Consider the following 19,998-nt stretch of genomic DNA (forward strand, 5'->3'; position numbering starts at 1 on the left):
ACCTTTATACCACAATCAGTGCCTTCAAGTGCCTCTGCAAAAACATTCTCCACATAGAGGTTGAACAGCATAGGAGACAAAATACACCCCTGTCGCACCCCTCGTAAAATTTCGAATTCCTCTGTGTTTGTTGATTTGTTCAGTCTCACACGTGCCTTTTGATTCCAATAGAGATTCTGGATAACTCTTATATCTTTCTCATCAATATCAGCATTGTGTAGCATTTTTATTATTTCATCGTGTTTTACGGTGTCAAAAGCTTTTTCGTAGTCGAGGAATGTGATGACTATATCTTTTCGTTGGTCCATACAGTTTTGTACCAGGGTATTCAAGCAGAATGATGCTTCGCGCGTCCCGAGTCCCTTCTTGAAACCAAATTGTGTCTCGCCGCTCAGCTCTTCTAGTTTTCTGAGCATTCTTGTGTGGAGTATGCGAAGAAATATTTTAAGTAAATGACTCATCAAGCTAATCAGTCTGTGGTCCTTGCACCTTGTCGCTCTTTGTGATTTAGGGATCATTATGAAGGTTGAACAAAACCAATCCGTTGGAATGTGGCCGGTGTCATATATGGCATTGAAGATTGTTACCAGAGTGTCGATGTTGTCATCATCCAACAGTTTTAGGGCTTCCGTAGTAATGCCATCCGGTCCAGGGGCCTTGCCCAGTTTTGCTATTTTTATAGCGTACTCCACCTCGGCGCGAATAATCGGAGGACCGGACAAAGTTTCTGTAGATAGGTTAGTAGTTGGCAGATTCGGTCTGTTGTCTGCAAAGAGGGACGAAGCATAATCTGTCCAGATTTTAGCTAGTTCTTCCTGGGTATGTACGTAGTCGCCTTGATCATTTTTCAGGTTTGTCTCGTGGTGTTTCTTGTATATATTCGAAATTTCTTTAACCTTTTTGTGTAGTCCAAAGCTGTCCCCCTTTTCTTGTAGTGATTCTAATTCTTCACAATGCTCTTTCATCCAGATTTCCTTTGCGGTTTTAATTTTTGCTCTTATCGTACGTTGAGTTTCATAGTATTTACGTTGGTTCTGATGTATTTTGTACTGTCGGCGCTGCTCCATTAGCTCAAGTATCTCTTCCGTCATCCACTCGTTTTTGTGATTTCTTTTTATTTTACTTGCGGTTGATTCATCCGCATTGGCTACAGCCATTTTTATTTTCTCGCAGGTTTCCTCTATGCAATTTACTTGTATATTTCTCAGGTTCTCGTTGATGTGGTTGCCGTATGTAGTTCTAAGCTCTTCATCTCTCATTAGTTCTCTCATGTTTATATATTTTTTATTTGATGGTTTTTTAACCTTCGCCAGTCAAAGCCTTACATTTGCGATTAGGGGGTTGTGGTCAGATGAAATGTCTGCACCAGGGTAAGCAGCCACTCTATTTACATAGTTGCGGAATCTTTTGTTTATCAAGATGTAATCAATTTGATTTCGTATAATATGACCTGGCCTGTCTCCAGGTGCTCGCCATGTATACAATCTTCTTGGTGGGAGCTGATACCATGTATTGGATATGACAAAATCATGTTCTTCGCAAAATTCAATTAATAAGTCTCCCCGCTCTCCAAAAAGGGTCCAGGGATATAAAAAATAAGAACACTACGACCTGATAAAAATTTTTAGTTCTATTTTATTTAAATATGCCTTATTTAAATAAATCACAAATGTCGGCTCTTGAAAAAAATGTTCATTCCTAATTACAAATATAACTAATGCGATACTTAAATAAATAATTAATTACAATATAAAACAAATTCGACAACGTTTTGAATGTCTATCTAACGTTTTAAAATGTACGGATGCGCAAGGCTACGTCGAACGCTTAGTTAAAGGAACATCTACTACAGCAACTTTTATCATTACATGTCAATTGCATACCTCGGTCTATTGGTTGTTTTAAACGTTCTTTTCATGTTAATTGTCCAAAAGCGTTGATTGTATATGGTTCAATATCTGTCTAATTTCACTCTTGTCACGTCGGAGCAACAATAAATAGTGTCAAGAGGGTGGAAATAGACAAATTACATCTTTATTAGACCTCATTATTAGTAAATGTTCCTGACTGTTTTTTTTAAAGAACTAGGAAGCTGCAAAAATATATTCATTTAATGTTTAATGTTGCTGATGAGTATTATTGGCATGAAAAAATTAAGGAAGGCACTGCTTCCTAGAACAGAGGAAATGAAAACTTCCTTCCGAAGAAAAAATGGGCGCTTTAGTAAGAAAATGCGTTGCGATGTCTAGATCATCTTTAGAATCAAGATGTGTAGAAGAGCAATTAAAAGACGCTGATCAAGAAGATTAGCATACAAATCCGAGCTATCCAATTGGAATAAAAAAATCGAGCATATACTTGCAGCTAAAATAATAAATGGAAGTTGTACAACGAAGCAAAAATATAAACTTCTATAAGATCAAAATCCTTTTAAATATCACGTAAAGAGTTCCAGTTTGGACCAGCCCTGCCTTACTTTTTTAACCTTAGATAGATAGTTTATTTAATTGTGTAAATAACCCACAACAGTAAAGTATCTCAAAAAAAATAAACAATACTTTAGTCACAATAGATTCTACTTTAGAGAATTTTTTGTCTTTTTATAGCAATACGTATATAAGTAACAATCAAATGGAAATAACAGACTATATAAACATTTTCTTTGTTTATTTTTTCATTTACCAGAAAGACATGTTTTTAAAGTATGTTTTCATATTTGGCCGCTGGAGCGTCACGATCGGACTTGGCGCATGTGCAGTGTGTAGAGGCATTCTGTCAGAAAGAAGCCATATCACATACGTACGTACGTAAATATTATAGGACGAAATAAAAATGAAATAATAAGGCGACTAATCCGATAATATTCATATTTGGTTGGTAGATGATTTAAAAAATTTAAAACGGCCACAACAATGTTCCTAATGAAGAATACAACCGGCAACATTTACTCGCGAGGGAAGATTTGTTGAAGAACGTTGAAGAAAGATATAATGACAGAGAACAGGGGCTCAAATGATACTTAATCATCTTATGCTGCTAAGATCATCGTTTTGATCTATATGATACTGTTCGTTTACAGATGACTAAGATATCTGAGAGATCGGGAATGCCTGGGGGTAGATAACGACAAGAACCTCGGAATATTGTAGATATTGAAGAAAAACTAGTTGCGACAACTCGAGTAAAGATAGGAATGATATCTGACGAATTATCAAACTGAGGTAGGAAGTGTGTTTGTAGAGATATGTAAAGCTGATGCATTTGTATGACAACTTGTTATCGACTGGTATTTTTCCGGAACGTGAAAAAGGGAGTAAGCTACTTATAATTGAAAAGAAACCAAACTGTAGGTCACTATGCTTGCTAAATGTGATGGCAAGTATGCTCAAAAGGTTTTTATCTGTTCTGGAAGAGTGGACGTCGTTTCTGAAGCACAAATGTGTTTCGGTGAGGTCGATCAAAGGTGGATGTAATGACGAAAATGAAAGAGTTTGCTGGGATAACGAACACTGATACGCGACGTACCAGAAGCTATAGTGTTCTGGTGCTACTGCAAGTAAAGATCTCCCTGGGTAAATTCTCCAGGGGGTGACCGGAAGGGATCTGGTTCGAGGAATAGGGAACTACCTACACTTTTTCCAGTGCCTTCTCCTATAGAAAAGTGGCAGCAGTTTTGACAAATTCTTGTTTTGGGTCTTCCTCAGCAAGTCAATTGCTGCCTAAACGATAGGAGAATATACGTTCATGAGGGAGAGATTTACTTATGTATACTCAACAAAGGAACTTCCTCACTTCACTACCAAATTGCTGACTTCTGTCAGAAACAGACTCCCGAGTGAATACTCTGATATCCTGGGAGAAAATTGAGTTAAATAGCTCACTTTCAGCATTGCACACGAAAGAGAGTGATCAGTTTTTATGATTTCCCGATCAAAAGCTATTGGATCTGGTCCCACAAAAAACAGAAGCAATTTACAGCGAAATCTAATAATTGCTGCGCACGTTGACTGCTTGTTAAGGGAGCAGGAGTGCTGTAACAATTAATGGAAAAAAAATGTAAATTTATTTCAAACGGGTCAAGAACAGTTGTGATGTTTTTATGGAATGTTAACGATGAGGAATCTGTGAACTATTTTTGGAATTCAGAAACCTAAATACCACAGAATTCAGATGCCTTCTGTTGAAGTTTTTAAACTTATAGAGTTGTGGAGACATTATTTGGACATTTGGAATTTAATTGGGAATATGTTTGAAATCTCAAACTTGATTTGCGCTCTTGGTAAAACATGTTGGTGCTCTTCGGCTTTGCCAACCGCAATCAGAGCTTTAAAGTTCATGCACGGCTGAGAGAAAACGTCGAAAACTAGGTTGAAAATCATGAAGGGTTTGAGTATCTTAAATTGCGTGATGCATGAAAAAAACGCGCTATGAGCATTTTAAAATTATTGCACGTCCTGGGTATATGGATGACGAATGTTCTGTGGACCAAAGACAAGTGCGAGAAGACTATTATGTTCGGTGGTACATTCCTCACTCTGTATGGCAATCCGAGATTGTCTTCAAAATTAGATTGAGTCAACGGATGCAATGATAGTGCTGGCTGTATGAGTAGTGTCACAAGTGACTCAGCTGTGAATGAGGCAAACGAATTGAGTAATAAATGAAGATGCTGCTGAGCATTTTCTGTAGTGACTGCTAAATGAGAGAAAGTTTCTGTCGGATGGACCTGCTTAAAAGGATTACAGTGAAAGTTTTGTTTAAACTTATGCCCCGCAGCAAGTGAAGTTGGAATCTCGTGAATAGTACGATTGCTGCAATGTAAAAATGGATTTTAAAGAGAGGGAGAAAGAAGGAGCGGAAAAACGCTGTGAAAATATTTTAGTTTTAGACAAGAGATGCTACCGAAAGCAGTTAAGGGGTGAAGGAGGCACGATTAAGGAGTACCACCATATAGGTTTTCCATTATGCTCCCCTCAACGGATGAAACTTTTTAATGAGTTTAAAAAAAGTTGAATTCCAAACGCTCTGGAGGATAACTTTTGTAGATTTTACTCTCCTGTACAAAAAAAAGGTCAAGATATCATCGACTTACATGGCTAAAACATATTTTATCACCCTCACAGTCTCGATTTAGACTCCAGTGTAATATTTGACCAAGCAGAGAATATTCGAAATCTGCTTTTGCGATATTATATGTCTTTGTATTGGTGGAAATAACATTGAAGTGTAGATTTTCTTTAACGTAGAAATAAAACTATTAATAGCCCGAAATGTATTCAACTTTTATTTTGAAACGGTCCTCGTTTTAGAGTCGAATCGATATCTCAACTGGCTGGCGGAAACACTTCACTGTGAGTCTGTCCAGCGGATGCTTAATTTAAACCACATGCCAGTCAGTCTTAGATTTGTAAGTAAGTGTAAGAGAGTAAGTTCTGAGTGTTTATTCGAAGCTAATACTCATTTATTTGTAAAAACACTTGAAAACTAAAACAACACTCACTTTAAAAACATGCCCGTACGTCCATCTAATAATATAGTAAACGAAAAATACTATAGATGCAAATATAACCCTTTACAAAAGTTTATGGACCGAAATATTGAGCTCATTTTCGACAAAAATTTTGATCGCCGGAAATAAGTGTCTTCAATGGCATTTAACAATTATGTTTGAGAATTGAATGCTCAGTCACAACAGAAACCCTACAAGTAGGAGTAGTTGCTCTAGCTATTGTAGTTTAAGAATAAATGTTTTTTCAGTTTTCTCGGAAACTGAAGTAAAAATTTCCGGAGTCGTGCGGATTCAACATACGAATTTGTAATTAATTTTCTGTATCTGTTGTAATTTTAATTGCATTAATCGATTTCTGTTTATTTTGTGGCGTGTGTTGAATAGCGAGCATTATTTTTTTTTACTTAACGCGTTTACGATAACATTTGATAACTGACAGCTGTCACGTAACACGTTACGTAGATCGATAAGCCAGATCCATCGAGTTAGAATCTATGGAGAGGGCATCACGTGACTAAAAACGACCTCACTTCGGCCATATTGTTTTGACACTTTTGACAGATCGTATATGTTTGTTTACGTTTGTTATTTTTCGAATATTTTTAGTTTTATAATACTTTTATAGACACTGTAATAATATATTGTGATAGTGCATAATAATGGTTTCTTGTTCTCAACGTAGTTGCAGTGGCAGAAGCAATATTAATAAAAAATCTTCAGGAATAACGTTCTACAGGTTAGTATACAAATATGTAAACAAAGTAATGGCCCGTACTTCAGAGAATAAATTAATAGTATTTGACTGTATTAATTTATCTTTATGTATAATATATCGTGTTCTTAGTGTTTACCGCGGGATAAATAAATAATAGTTTATTAAAAATGTATTGCACTTTGTAGATTATGATTAAATCTTCTGAATAACTAGTCATATTTTTATAGTAGTTTTAATATTATTGAGTCCGGCCATGATCCCACCGCCATATTGGTATCACCGTTAGCTACGCCTACCTACGCCGTTTTTAATACACGCGTTAATATGCTCATAGCTTCTCCATAGATTCTAACTCGATGGCCAGATCCAATGCTTACCAACATTGGCGCCTGTCCTGTCTGGTACAAGCGTCCCATACTCTTACATTTCGATCCAATAATAAGAGATGAGACTTGGATAAACCTAAAAACGCTGAAGGTTTATTTAATTTAATTTAGTTATTAGTTTCAGGTTTTTGCTTGAAGATAATTGACACTGACTTGGGTTTTGGGATGAAGGTTATAAGTATTTTGAAATTTGTTGGATATGCTTTTAAACGGGATCATACTAACTCACGATCTACTTCATCGGATGATTTTTTGCCGATAAATCATCTTATATATCTTGTAAATACTGCAGTTTCTTCATCTTGTCTTGTCAACAATGTTACAGAATATTTGAATTAGCATCAAAATGTCTAATTTAATTATTCGAGTTGTTTTTTTGTTTGGTTTAATTTGTTCAATGGTTATCGACCAATTTGTGGTGTTATAATCAAATATTATCAGAAATAAGACAGTTAAAACTCAGTTTTGAACCACAATTTTCGAAAAGTAATATAAATCAAACGCTGCATGCTGTATTAAGAAGCACAGAGATGCCTTGTGCCAGAGAACCACCCACACTGCAATGAGTTATGTTGGCACCAAGATTTTATTCATTTTTAAATTATTTTGATGAGCACCTCATTTAAGCCGATCCTTCTCAAGCATACATCAAACGTGAATTGACCTACTTTAACGGCGTTGGTTACATAAATCGTGGCAATGAAAAAGTTTCAGACACAAATCCGTCTGAATAGCAGAAAACACTAACAATATCAGTAATTAATACTTCGTACATAGGATTCTAAGTGAATTCCAAACTTGCAATATTTTCGTCGATGAAATTGCGATATATACAGGGTGTCCCAAATTGGTATGTTTTTCAGGGTATACCGAAAACTAGAGGAAGATAGAAAAAAAAAATTAATATATCATGACTTCTTTTTTCGTTAAAATACATACCATACCAAATAAACATACCAATTTGGGACACCCTGTACATGTCATTTACTGTATTTTTCATCAATCCTAGTATATTATACTTTGCACACTTAAATATCGATAGTCTCGATGGTATAATGGGCTAGCACTCACTTTGATAGATCAGTAGTACGTTAAGAGATGGGAACTGACGGATCGGTGGCAGTGATTCATGATCCGGGCCGATACAGATTAGAAATATCGACTAGGCAACTCGGAATAATCTACAACAGACAACTATAGCAACTTTTCGTTTACTATTTAACTACCAAACGTCTGACAAACAGTTAACTGTGGTGAAAGTTTCTAAATATTTGTTTATTTTTCGAGACACGATAAAATAAAATGGCGCGATATACATAGACGATGCTAAAATGAGTTTTTATTTTGTATCTTCCATTAAATAACGCGGTTTTATGTGAAGAACGCCCCGAAGCCGAAAGCTTGTTTCATAGCGTCCCAATAGTACCTCTGCCAGTTGTCTTTTGTCACGTCCAATTCTCCAGAAGGTACTCCTATTTGTTCTAAGGTAACTTCTGTGTGATCGCTCTGAAAAAAAAAACGGTGTTGTCTATTTGAAATATTAGACGTAAATACGAGTCCCTTCCCATATCAGTTGGCCCACCTATGGAATTTGCAGTTTAAGTCGATTACTATAAACAAATTATACTCTGCATGTTTTTATAAGTTCCCATATTAATTAATATGGCATTTTTATTAATATTTATTAAAACATTACCCTTATTGTTTTTTATTTATTTTCAACAATAAAAAAAATTCACTAAACCCTGGCTAAGCATTCACTTATGTCAACATACATTGATTTTTTCATAATTACGTTAAATCCAGAGGTAGCTATGGAAAAATGACATCAAAACAATAATATTGTCATTGAATGTCAAATGTCTTTTGTAGTATTGTAAAGCTTTTAGCCGTTTGTGAATTATACAATGGGTCGAGGTAAAGTTATCAATGAGAAATATTAGATTTTTTAATTCTGGAAAATCCAATTCGAAAATCGCGAATATGTTGCAATTGTCACGCTAAAGGGTAAGAAATATAGTCAGAAGATACAAAACAACAGGTTCAGTCGTCACAAAACCTAGAAATGTACGAAAAAGTAAAATAACCGAAGCAGATCGAAGGGCATTTAGAAGCATTATAGTGAAAAATCGACGAGCAAATTACATGGAGTTAAGCGTTTTATGGAGTGACGTTATTGGAAGACACGTTTCTAGATCAACATGTCACCGAGAGGCCCACAAATTAGGATTTAGTACTTACAGAGTAAGTTTTATGGTTGAAAAAATTAGTACGAATTGTTTTTAATAAATTTTATTTTAGGCTAAGGAAAAGACACTTTTAACATCACGAAAAAAGAAAAATAGACAAAAGAGCATAAAGATTGGACTCAGTCGCAATGGGATTCAATACAATGGAGTGGTGAGTCCAGATTTGAAGTGTGTGTTGGAGGCAGTAGGAGCCGCGTCATTCGCAGGAAAAATGAAGCTTTCCATCCCGATTGTCTGAAGAGAAAAGTCAAATTTTTTGCATCTGTCACGAACTGGGGCAGCATGTCGTCTACAGGTGTGGGAAAGTTACATTTTATCGATGGGATTGTAAACACAGACAAATGTTTGAATATTTTAGAAGAATCTCTTTTACCGATTATGGAACACCGTTTAATATTAGCGGAAGATTTTGTCTTCCAATAGGACGGCGCAGGTTGTCATACCTCAAAAAAGAGTTTAAAATGGATTGAAGATCGCGGCATACCACTTCTGAAATGAGTTTCTAACAGTCCCGACTTGTCCCCGATAGAGACTTTGTGGCGCAAAATGAAAAAAGCTTTGAGAAAACATCCTGCCAGGTCCGTCAACGAATTGAAGGAAAAATTGCAAGAAATATGGGATTCGTTTACATTAGAATTTTGTCAGAACTTGGTAAAAACTATGCCTCGAAGAATTGTGGATGTCATTAAAAATAAAGGGGATGTAACTCACTGGTAAACTTTCACATTTTTGTTTGTTTGTTAATATTGTAGCGTTTTAAATTTGGTGGAATATTTTCGTTTTTCTGTTTGCAAATGAATTTTAAAACGATCAATATATTATGGCATTTTAAGTTGAGATTCTAAATATCAAGTTTTGGTATTCAGCTGTTTTTGTCTTTCGTCGTTAAAACGCAATAAACTGGAATATTTAAAAGTTGTTTCGAGTCCCCTAATATAATATTGCAAGTCAGGTATAGGGTTTTTCTAAGACGTATTAACTGAGAATATTTTTTTTGTCTTTGTTTACATTAATATTCCCCTATTCTCTGTATGTATCGTAAGGTAAAAAATTTCCAGTTAACCAATTTAAAAGTAAATAATCAAGAAGTTTTTTTGTTGAGGTCAAAAAAGGGTAGATTGTTTGTTTTAAGTTTGTAGGCAAAAACTAGCTGTGAGATGTAAAGGGAAATTTATTTTGCGTTGAAATTTGTAAAATGTAAGGCATTTGGGAGTCGACATTTAAGCCCCAAGCAGAGCAGACGTGCTACAATGGAGTGAAGCAAGAGATGCCAAAGTAGAAAGATTTTTTTTGTGTTATATCTTTATACTTTTGATGACCGGTTAAGGTGATAATACTCTCTGAAATATGGCAGTTTAGAACATAGTAATCACCATAAGATTTGTGAACCGGCACTGAAGAAATTTGGAAAATTATTATATAGGATGTCCCCGTTGTCAGCTTGCTTCCTCCACAGAAAATAATTCTACATCTCTTGATTGTTCGTCCCTGAGTATGGAAGTGGTTTGCTTTGTCCCTGTTGGAGAATATGTCCAGATAGAGTCCCATCGATGTTAACAAGTTTTTTTGAAAGTTAAGTGCTAAACAGTGAAATCAAGGTAACATTTAACATATTAATTTTAAAGTAAAGACAGACATTATTTTTGATAATTATTAATAATTGCTTTCGTTAAAATTTAAAAGGATTTTGTAATAATTAATAAATTGTAAATTTTATGGTGTAACTTAGCTGTCATTTTAATTGTTTTTTTTTTAATTTAATGCTAACATATGACAGCTAGCTTCATTTGTTTCGATATTTATTTGTTTTGTTTGTTTTAAAAAAAGGTTAATCTCTGTGCGGTAATATTTGTAAGTTTTTGTAGTATCTCCAACCCCTTTGTAAACGGAGTTTGTAAACGGACACATGTAAGTTTTTTTATTCTGTATTTGGCAACTATTTATATAGTATATTTTTTATGCCATTTATGTGTTGATAACTGTTTGTATGAGACAAAAATAAACGGTTTGATTTGTTTCTCTGAGCCATTTTTGTTTTTATTTTAGAAAATCTCCTAACCTTTTTGTATGTTTACTTTTTAGGAAGGAAGAAACTTTCTTTCCTCCAGCAGGAAGTTTTCTCGAAGCGGCGTCCCTTTTAAATAGCTAGAGGTATTTCTTCTTGTCTTTTTTTGCCCATTTGTCCGGGAGATTTATGTAAGTAACCTTTTTATTTCATTCATTGTGTAGATACCCCAATCCGACCCATTTATTTCAACTTATCCACGACCCCAGCTCTCCAACAACCAACTGAGTGTCGTTCGCACTAGTAGCGTTTATTTTGCTTGCCCTATCTTCGCCCCATAGTTTCTGTCCCCTATTTATACCCCATAATCTTACCCTATGGTAGGCAAAATAAATTCGTTACAATATTACATATTTAATGCGTTTTTTTTAATTTATTATTAGTCTGTTTAATCAATAGTTTTCATTACGTTATAAAATATTTTCTATAATTAGGAAATTTAAAAATGTTGTTCGGTTTATTAAAACTTCTAAAATTTACGCTGCGCGTTTATTTTTCTCCTCTAAAATTTAATTTTCCTATCAATCTAACGTTGGGCCAACTGATATGGGAAAGGCGCTCGTACCCTTAATTAATATAGTAATATTATCAAATACCTTTTGGTCCACTGTTATGGTAACTGTTGAATAATGCCCTGCCGGCCACTGTTTGTACCTCCACGACTGGACAATTTTTTTACAAGGTACCATTCTTCGAATTGTCCGATGATGTTTCCGCCGAACAATTCGAACTTTCCACCTTTCGTCGGTTCTAATTTGACGTGTCCACGCGTGAACGCCGTCACCATCTCTATTCTGGTCATTGCATCGTAAAACTCCTGCAATTCAATTAATAAGAGATGAAGTGCAGCCAATAGTGAAAAGTTAAGAGAAAAAAATTAGACAAAATTTATTTTAACAATGTACGCGATATTTGTGTGAAGTTTTAACGATGTGAACTGTTGTATGATGATTTGAGAACATTCTTATGTCTTCCTTCAAGGTCTTTAACCTTACAATTACAAGACATTATTCTGATATAGCAGTGAGGCATTTTCTTTTTATCTAGTTTCTTCTTTAATTACCTCAAGGATACCAAGTCCAACTAAACTGCGAAGATGGCTATAAAACATGATCTGTATATTGTTTTATGATTTTAGTAAACAGTAAAACACTTCCATATCCTTTGCATTTGACATTGATTACGTGTTAGAAACGCAAAAAAGCGTAAAAAAACTGTTATAACTCAGTGGCGGCTGGTGTGTTAAAATTTTGGGTAGGCCAAGCCAGCAAATTACAAATAGCTATGTGTAATCAGTGGTGGATCCAGAGGGAGGGGTCACGGGGTCATGACCACCCCCCTAAAATATTTGAAAACCCACTTATCCTATTGGTGGTAAGACTAAAAGTGACCTTGCATCAGAGAAAAGTAATCACCCACAAGATCCATGACAACCAAAAAAAAAATTCTGTAGCCGCCAGTGTGTGTAATACATATTTTTTTTTGAGAGTGGGAATCTTTTTTTTTTTCGAATTTTATGATTTTTTTAAAATTTATTTGGGCAACCGTGCACTTGTTTGCAATTGTGTTGTTTGTTTAAAAATATGTTACAATTATAGATTATGTTACATATTTTTTTATCATAATTTAAAAGAAAATTTATATTACAATTCGATAATTATGTTACAAGTGACAATGATGATCGGCATAGGCCCGATCGTCTGGTGCCTAAACAGCAAACATAAACACGACAATATAAATCGTTGTCCGGCGAGCTGCTGAACTTCAAACGCTTTTTGTACGGGGATCTTATGTGAGCTGGGTCGGCCAGTTCCGATCTGGCCTATTAATGATATTTAAAATGCCTGAATACGATTCGATGCTTTCTGTGGTAATATAATAACATAGTTGTTTGAACGGACGCTAATATATTAAGTGATTTAGTACATTTAAAAGTTATTTACATGCATTAACATAATTTTTGAATATATGTTTTTCAATTTTAAAGCTCTTAAAACTATTGGGTAGGCCCGGCCTATCCTGCCTACCCCCAAAAGCCGCCACTGTTATAACTATTGCAAAGGGTAAAAAACCTTAAAAAATTTGTTTAAACGTAGAAAAATCGTTGTAAAACTGTTCCACGCTCCAAAAAAGCTTTAAAACTGATGTTAAAGACTGTTAAAAAATGGTTCAAAATGTCTAAAATACATTGTAAACATGTCAGAAGCACCAAACGTTGTTTATAAAGGCATTTTAAATGTCAATAAAGCAAAAAATAGCACTATGATCAATAAAAGCGTCGAAAAACGTTGTAAAAGCTATAAAAAAATGAGAAAATGCTTATTAAATCGATAAAACCTTGTAAATCTATTACAGCATCGAAAAAAAAAAGTTAAGGGGGTCAGAAATGCCAACATAGCATTATAAGAGCATGGATAATTACTTAAATTGACTGAAAAGTGTCCAGTATGTCGTAAAATCTTTATAAAAGAGGTACTTGCATCTCAAAACATCGCACAGACTTTGCGAAATCGTTTAAAGCGATAAAATCGTACAAAATATGTTATAAAAGAGTTTGTAAAAGTGGCGATAAAAATCATTTATTTTTAAATCTTTAAAAAGGATCGAAAACATTGCAAAATAGTTTCAAGCTTTAGTGCTAGCTTCAAGCTCTAAAAAAGTGGCATAAGCTGTGTAAAACGTGGTAGAAAAGCATTGAAAACTATTACAAAGCTTTATAATTTGTCGAAAAACATTGGAAAATCGTTATAGGCGCCAAAAAACTTTATAATACAGTTAAAAAGCGTTAAGAAGTGTCGGAAAACCGTTGTGGAGTCATTACAAGCTATAAAAACTGTTGTAAATCATTTAAGAGCATAGAAAATATTGTAAAATCATTAAAAATGTCGCAAAACCATTTAAATCGATAAAAAAGTATCAAATGCATCATAAAAACATTGCAAATGGGTTACATGGTCAACGAAAGAGTATTACAAAATTGTATAAATCATCAAAAAACACAGAAAAATGTTAGAGGTACTAAAAAGCGTTATATGTGTCAAAAATCAGTAAGAAGAGATGAAAAGATATTGCTAAATCACTGATAAGAGGTTTCACACACATTCAGAAGTACAAAAAAGTGTTATAATCGTTAAATGAAGTTCTAATGGCTTTGAAATGTCATAAATATGGTCGAAAATATTTTTGTAAAAAACTTAGATATGTCAAAAAGTTGAGAAAGCATCATAACCATCAAAAAGCGATAAAAGTGTCAAAAAAAAATGTTGCAAAATCTTTTAGAGTGGCAAAACATTGAATAAATGTTACAAAATCATTTAAAGTATTATATGTGTCTAAAACTGGAAAAAAGCATGAAAGGCCTCAAGATATTCAACACTTTTTACAATTATTCACATGTTTACAATGCCTTTGACGCGCTTCTAAGTTTTCAATGTTGCTTCACTATCTATAACACTTTTTGGGGGCTTCTAGCCAGTTTTCATAAGTTTTTGAAGTATTTCAGCACTCTTTTGCCTTTTTTTTTGGGAATTTCGTTTATTAATTTCTTTCAAATCTTCAATTACATGCTCTTCCTTTTATTTTATATCCTTAATAATTTTTTAAGAAAAAGTTTTTTCTAAAAGTTTTGCTTCAACTGATCATGCATTTTTTTTTCATGAAATATTGCAGAATTTAAGAAATCCTCTCTTGTAAAAGTGTAAAAAAATCTCTTGGCTTCTTTTTGTTAGTATTTCCATTGCTAGTTCAATATTCAGTTCTGTTTCTACAGTTTGAATTAGTGAAAAAATAAGTCCAGTCATGTTCAAAACTGTTCTAGACTTTTTTCAACCAATTTTTTACCTAATCTCAACCTATTTTGCACTTACTGTGTAAAAAGAAGCAGATTTTGTTTTTTTTTTATTTATAAATATTTTTATAAATGTATCCCAATATAAAAATATTTGAGATTTTTCAAACAAAAAAAGGAATAAGTCAGGTTAAGCTAGCTACACTTCACGGTTGAAAAGAATATTTATACTCCATTCGCTTAGCTCGGGCATATTTTGACAGATTCATTGTCGGAAACGTACAACACAAAAATTCCTACTTCTCAGTATTAATAGCTTAAGTATCCTACTATTGCAGACTTCTTTCTTTGAAAAAAGAAGAATTATTCTAAATAGTGGAAGTGTATACTAAACCCATAACATTTTGGGTAGTATATATTTAAAATATATATTTTAGTTGTTATAATTTAACATAACTATTTATTATATATGGTGCAAACAAATAAATATTGATTGTCGGTAATTTGTAAAGTTCTATTTTATATACTATTTAGTTTGTTTACTATTAATATTGGCTATAAGTACTTGTGCTTGGTTGTATAGTAATTTCCAGTCATTTCGAGTCTGTCAACAAAAAAATAATTACTAAATTCACTAGACAGTTCAGACTGGAGATAGCGAACCAAGTATATAAATATTTATAAATATTATAAATAGAGAAAGACCAACAGTGTAACCATAATTGGATTGGAAAATATTCTGCAGGGATAGAAACTAGAAAAAGGCTTTAATATAGCTAAATTTAGATGGGAAACTATACACAGTTTGAAAGCGTTTGATTTAGGAGATCCAAGCACAATTACCAACAACAAGGCAAACATAACAAAGCCTGAATAACATAAAAAGTTATAAACTAAGGGTAAGAATAGCTGGATGAAAATGACGAAGAGAAAGAATTTATTCAGATACTTTTTGCATCCTAAAGAACTAAAGAATTAATAAAATTTTATTTACCTGAGCTGTGCATTGGAATTTATGTGTCTGTTTAATATTTTTAGTATCAAGTTTTAATCCTATCTGCTTATTTTCATTATTTATCACTGGTTCCATGTTAATTTTCTTATTAAATCCACTAGTAAGGGTTTTAACATTATCTATTTTCTCGTCTCCTTTCTTTGGAAGAATCATACCTAAAAAATTTAATCAAATCAGATATTAACCCATTTACGGCCAAAGGTGCGTAAATGCAACCTTTATTGTTAATTTCTTTTGGCCTGAAAATAATTTTTTGAATGTTTTCTTTTTATTGAAGTAACATCTCAATAGATTGAGGTATATAGTATCATTTTTCTTTTGACAAAAATATTACTTTTTAAATATTTTAAGATTATTATAATTTTGCATAATTTAATGATTTATGCACATCTTCATACAAAAAATTTTTCCGATACTAATTATAAACTTAATTCATATTTTGTATTCTATAATAATTATAAAAATATGTTTAAATTTTTATTCTTCTAAAAACTTATTCATTCATACTTTAAAAATAAGGTCTATAATTGCATGTTTATATGATGGATTCGTATACGCACCTTTGGCCGAAACCATATTATATTTTTTTCGTACACTAAACAATCTGAAATTACGATCTCGTCAATAGTCAATACACCTCATTCACTATTTATAAAATTGCTGTGTGCTGTAAACGTTATATTTGCATTTTTCTTGACTTAAATCAGTTTGAAAGTTTCCTTTTGTTTATTTGTTTTATATTCCATATAAGTTGAAATGAGGTAAGCTAAATTATTATCATATGAATGCGTGTATATAGTAGTAGTAGTAGTGCATTTTTTTGTTTATTTTAGTAAATTCTCGAAATATGAAATGAAGAGGGCACTAACTACTAAAGAGTTAATGGCTTTGTTAGAAGAAGACTCAGACTGTGAAAATGCTGACTCACTTGATGTGGTTTATGTGCCGCCGGAAACGGATGAAATTTCCGATGTAGAAGACATTGATGATAATATTATTGATGAAGAAGGAATAAAAACAGATATTGCAGGTACATATGAAATACAAGTGAATGGGAATTCTGACGATTCTGATGATGATATTCCACTGAACCACAGATCAAAACGTCCAAAGAAAGAACCAGGCAAAAATAATAAATCCAAATTTGTCCCAAGTTGGGTAAAAACAGACTGAAACTGAATAAAAATGATAAATTTGCAAAATTGTCACCAATTTTTGAAATAATTAACCGAAAGTTTGCACAATTTGGAGTCTTTGCAAACAATCTTTCCATTGACGAGGAAATGGTTCCGTATTTCGGGTGACATTCGTGCAAAATGTTCATCCGTGGAAAACCTGTTAGATTTGGTTTTAAACTATGGTGTTTATGTTCTGATACTGGTTATTTGTTCAAATTTATTCCATATGGCGAAAAAACTGAGAAAACAGATAATAGTTTTAGCTTAGGAATGGCAGTTGTTTTGAATTTACTTTCGATAGTTAAAAACCCACAGCAACATAAGGTTTTTTTCGACAACTTCTTTACGTCATATGCTCTTTTTGGACTATTGAAAGAAAAAGGATTCTTTGCAACAGGAACAGTAAGGGAAAATCGCACTGCTAAGTGTCCTCTAGAAGAAAACAAAATTATGAAAAAAAGGAAAGAGGTTCATATACATGTGCATTCGATTCCAATTTAGAAGTTTTGGTGACAAGATGGAACGATAATTCAGTAGTGACTGAAGAAACCGCTACATCATTGTCAAACTGAGTATATGGATGTCCATCTAAATTTGCTTTACCAGATGAAACTAGATATGACAATATTGGCCACATAATAATATTTGGCAAAAGTAATACTATTTATTTATGTAAAAAGTGTACAGTGCATCTACACCCCAAATGTTTCGAAAATTTTCATCTTAAAATTTAATTTACAGTTAAGATACAATATGTTCCTTTTTCAAAAATTGTATCTGTATTCGGCCAAAGGTGCGCATACTCACACACCTGTTTTTCCTTTCATGAGAAAAAAAATTCTTTTTTGTTGTAAATTAGTCTTAATTTATGTGTTTTTAATCCAATCTAATAAATCAATTGTCAAATTTCTCTTTGTTTATTGTCTCGGCCTTTAATGGGTTAATATAATAAGATTATAACACATGTAATAAGAAAATATTGGAGATGAAGGAATTACAATTCATAAGCATAAAGCTTAACAGGAACAGTTAGATTGCAGAAAAGCAATGTTTGACCTACAATATATTCAAACTTGCAAGAAAACCTAAGTCAAACATGATTACTTTTTTTTTAATTTTCTAGATTTTACCTTCTCTTTTAAGTTACCAGAGTGTTGATATGATCACTTACCTTTGGAGAACTCCTCCTTGAGACCCGAGATGTATTTTGATAGCTGGTTTCTTACAAATTCTTTACCAGTTTTTTTCATTATCTCCTTTAGCTTACAGCCTTCCTCATCCTCATCTGTCACACTGAATTGTATCTAAAAAGAAAAATGACCCTTTGGTCTAATTGTTTTCATTAGCAAATTACTTACAGCCACTAAGACATCAAAATATGAATTAATTTAACCTAAACACACTTCTCAATGGCCTCCTTTCAAAAATGAATGCACATACTTAAAAATTAGCAACAAGAAACTCTTTTTTAAACTTACATCTAGCTCAGAAACGTCATTCTCCTCTGAAAGATTTGGTATTTTGATTTTTCCTTTAAATTCCCTATCACTGCCATCTTTCAACTTTCCAGACCAGTTTATAACTAAGTCCCATTCATAGAAAAATATTAATTTTCCTTTTCTATTATTGGCAGAAGCTTCACCAGTAACTTTTTCTACATCTTGATGCTAAGATCTGCTTCATTGGATTCCACCTAAAAAATATGAATATACTTATGTGGCATAACACTAAATATACTACTGTTTAAAAGTTTCGCTTCAATATAAAATTATAAAAGTGATACTTCATTTTAAGCTAACAACTTAGCCAATTGTTTATCTAGTAACAATTTAAGTCATTACTGAATTGAAGGACTATTTTCCTACCAAAATATTTACCTTAACATCTTTAAACAACTCCTTTATCCTCTCTTGTGACCAAGGTCCTGCATTTTTTTCGGTCCAGTGCCAGTTGTTAACGTTTGTAGCATCTGGTCTCTCCTCCACGATCCACCTTGGATCTCCTTCGCCCCATTTAGCCATTTTGTATATTAATTTAAAAAATAATCACAGACGACGACACCTAAAACAAGTGTGAATAGGATTTATTTCAACGACTGTAATTATGTCATAAAACACGTGGGAAAAGTTAATAACAAATTTTACATACCTAAGTAATTTAGGGTTATGCTAAATTAAAGCTGAGTTAAAAGTTCACACAATTGTATTTATGAGAACGGCAGTATGTAAATATCAATGCACGAATATTCGTCTATAACTATATGACGAATTGGCTTACAATATCTAGAAATGTTCTACGAAAATTCTAGAATTTCAATTCGCAACTCCATTGAATTGAATGGTTAAAATGACGTCAAATTTGAATTCTGTCATTGTGACAGGCGCTGTAGAAAACTGTAAATAGTTTTTAATTTTTCCCTAAAGATGATGCTAGACAAATAATAAATATCACAGTACATACAAAGAATACATTTCGTGTTGTGATACATTTGAAATTTTTTCAGAATAAATATTTTTGTTTTATGAATTTTGTAAGCTCGTTAATTTATTATTCATTGTAAATTTTTACTCGGTTATGTAAATTTTATATTTAAAGTATCAAGTTGAATTTCATTGAAAAAATATTGTTTAATATATTTGACCTTTTATTTATTAAAACTTATCTAAACTTCCTGCTCTGAATAGTGATGTGAACAAGTGGAGCATGTTTCATCATTTCATTTTTCAAGCAGCGAATACCCATCTACGTAGAAGAGACAAATTTTAACAAAATTATAGCAATACTAAAGAGGAAAAATGATAAATTAGTACATTGAAAACACTAAGATAGACAAACAATCATTCTTATCTACGATTATGTTACAGTTAATAAAAAAGACAATATATTATTATTAATACATAGGTAGGTAATTTGGTATCCTGAAGTAGTTCCACAAATTTTTGATATATCTGGACTTTCTGGGCGAGCAATACCAATTTTTGCATGGTCTTGATAAAGTTTGCCAAAATCAAATTGCTTGATATTCTCCAGGAGGCTCTTCGGAATGAAACTAATAGTTGCCAGAATTATAGATATCGTCAGAATACTTTTCATT

General features: G+C 33.0%; 1 protein-coding gene across 1 annotated transcript; it reads right to left on the minus strand.

The window, feature by feature from the left end:
- Positions 1-1,612: 1,612 nt before the first annotated feature.
- LOC140435264 (activator of 90 kDa heat shock protein ATPase homolog 1) lies at positions 1,613-19,276 on the minus strand. Its single transcript, XM_072524081.1, is given in 9 exon segments — positions 1,613-8,116; positions 11,521-11,612; positions 11,615-11,741; positions 15,706-15,881; positions 18,076-18,208; positions 18,383-18,567; positions 18,570-18,597; positions 18,782-18,965; positions 19,053-19,276. Coding segments are annotated over 8 exon segments (1,020 nt in total). The 5' UTR covers positions 18,926-18,965; positions 19,053-19,276; the 3' UTR covers positions 1,613-7,981.
- Between the last annotated feature and the right edge of the window lie 722 nt (positions 19,277-19,998).

This window comes from Diabrotica undecimpunctata, chromosome 2 (assembly GCF_040954645.1).
Source record: "Diabrotica undecimpunctata isolate CICGRU chromosome 2, icDiaUnde3, whole genome shotgun sequence".
Lineage (NCBI taxonomy): Eukaryota > Metazoa > Arthropoda > Insecta > Coleoptera > Chrysomelidae > Diabrotica > Diabrotica undecimpunctata.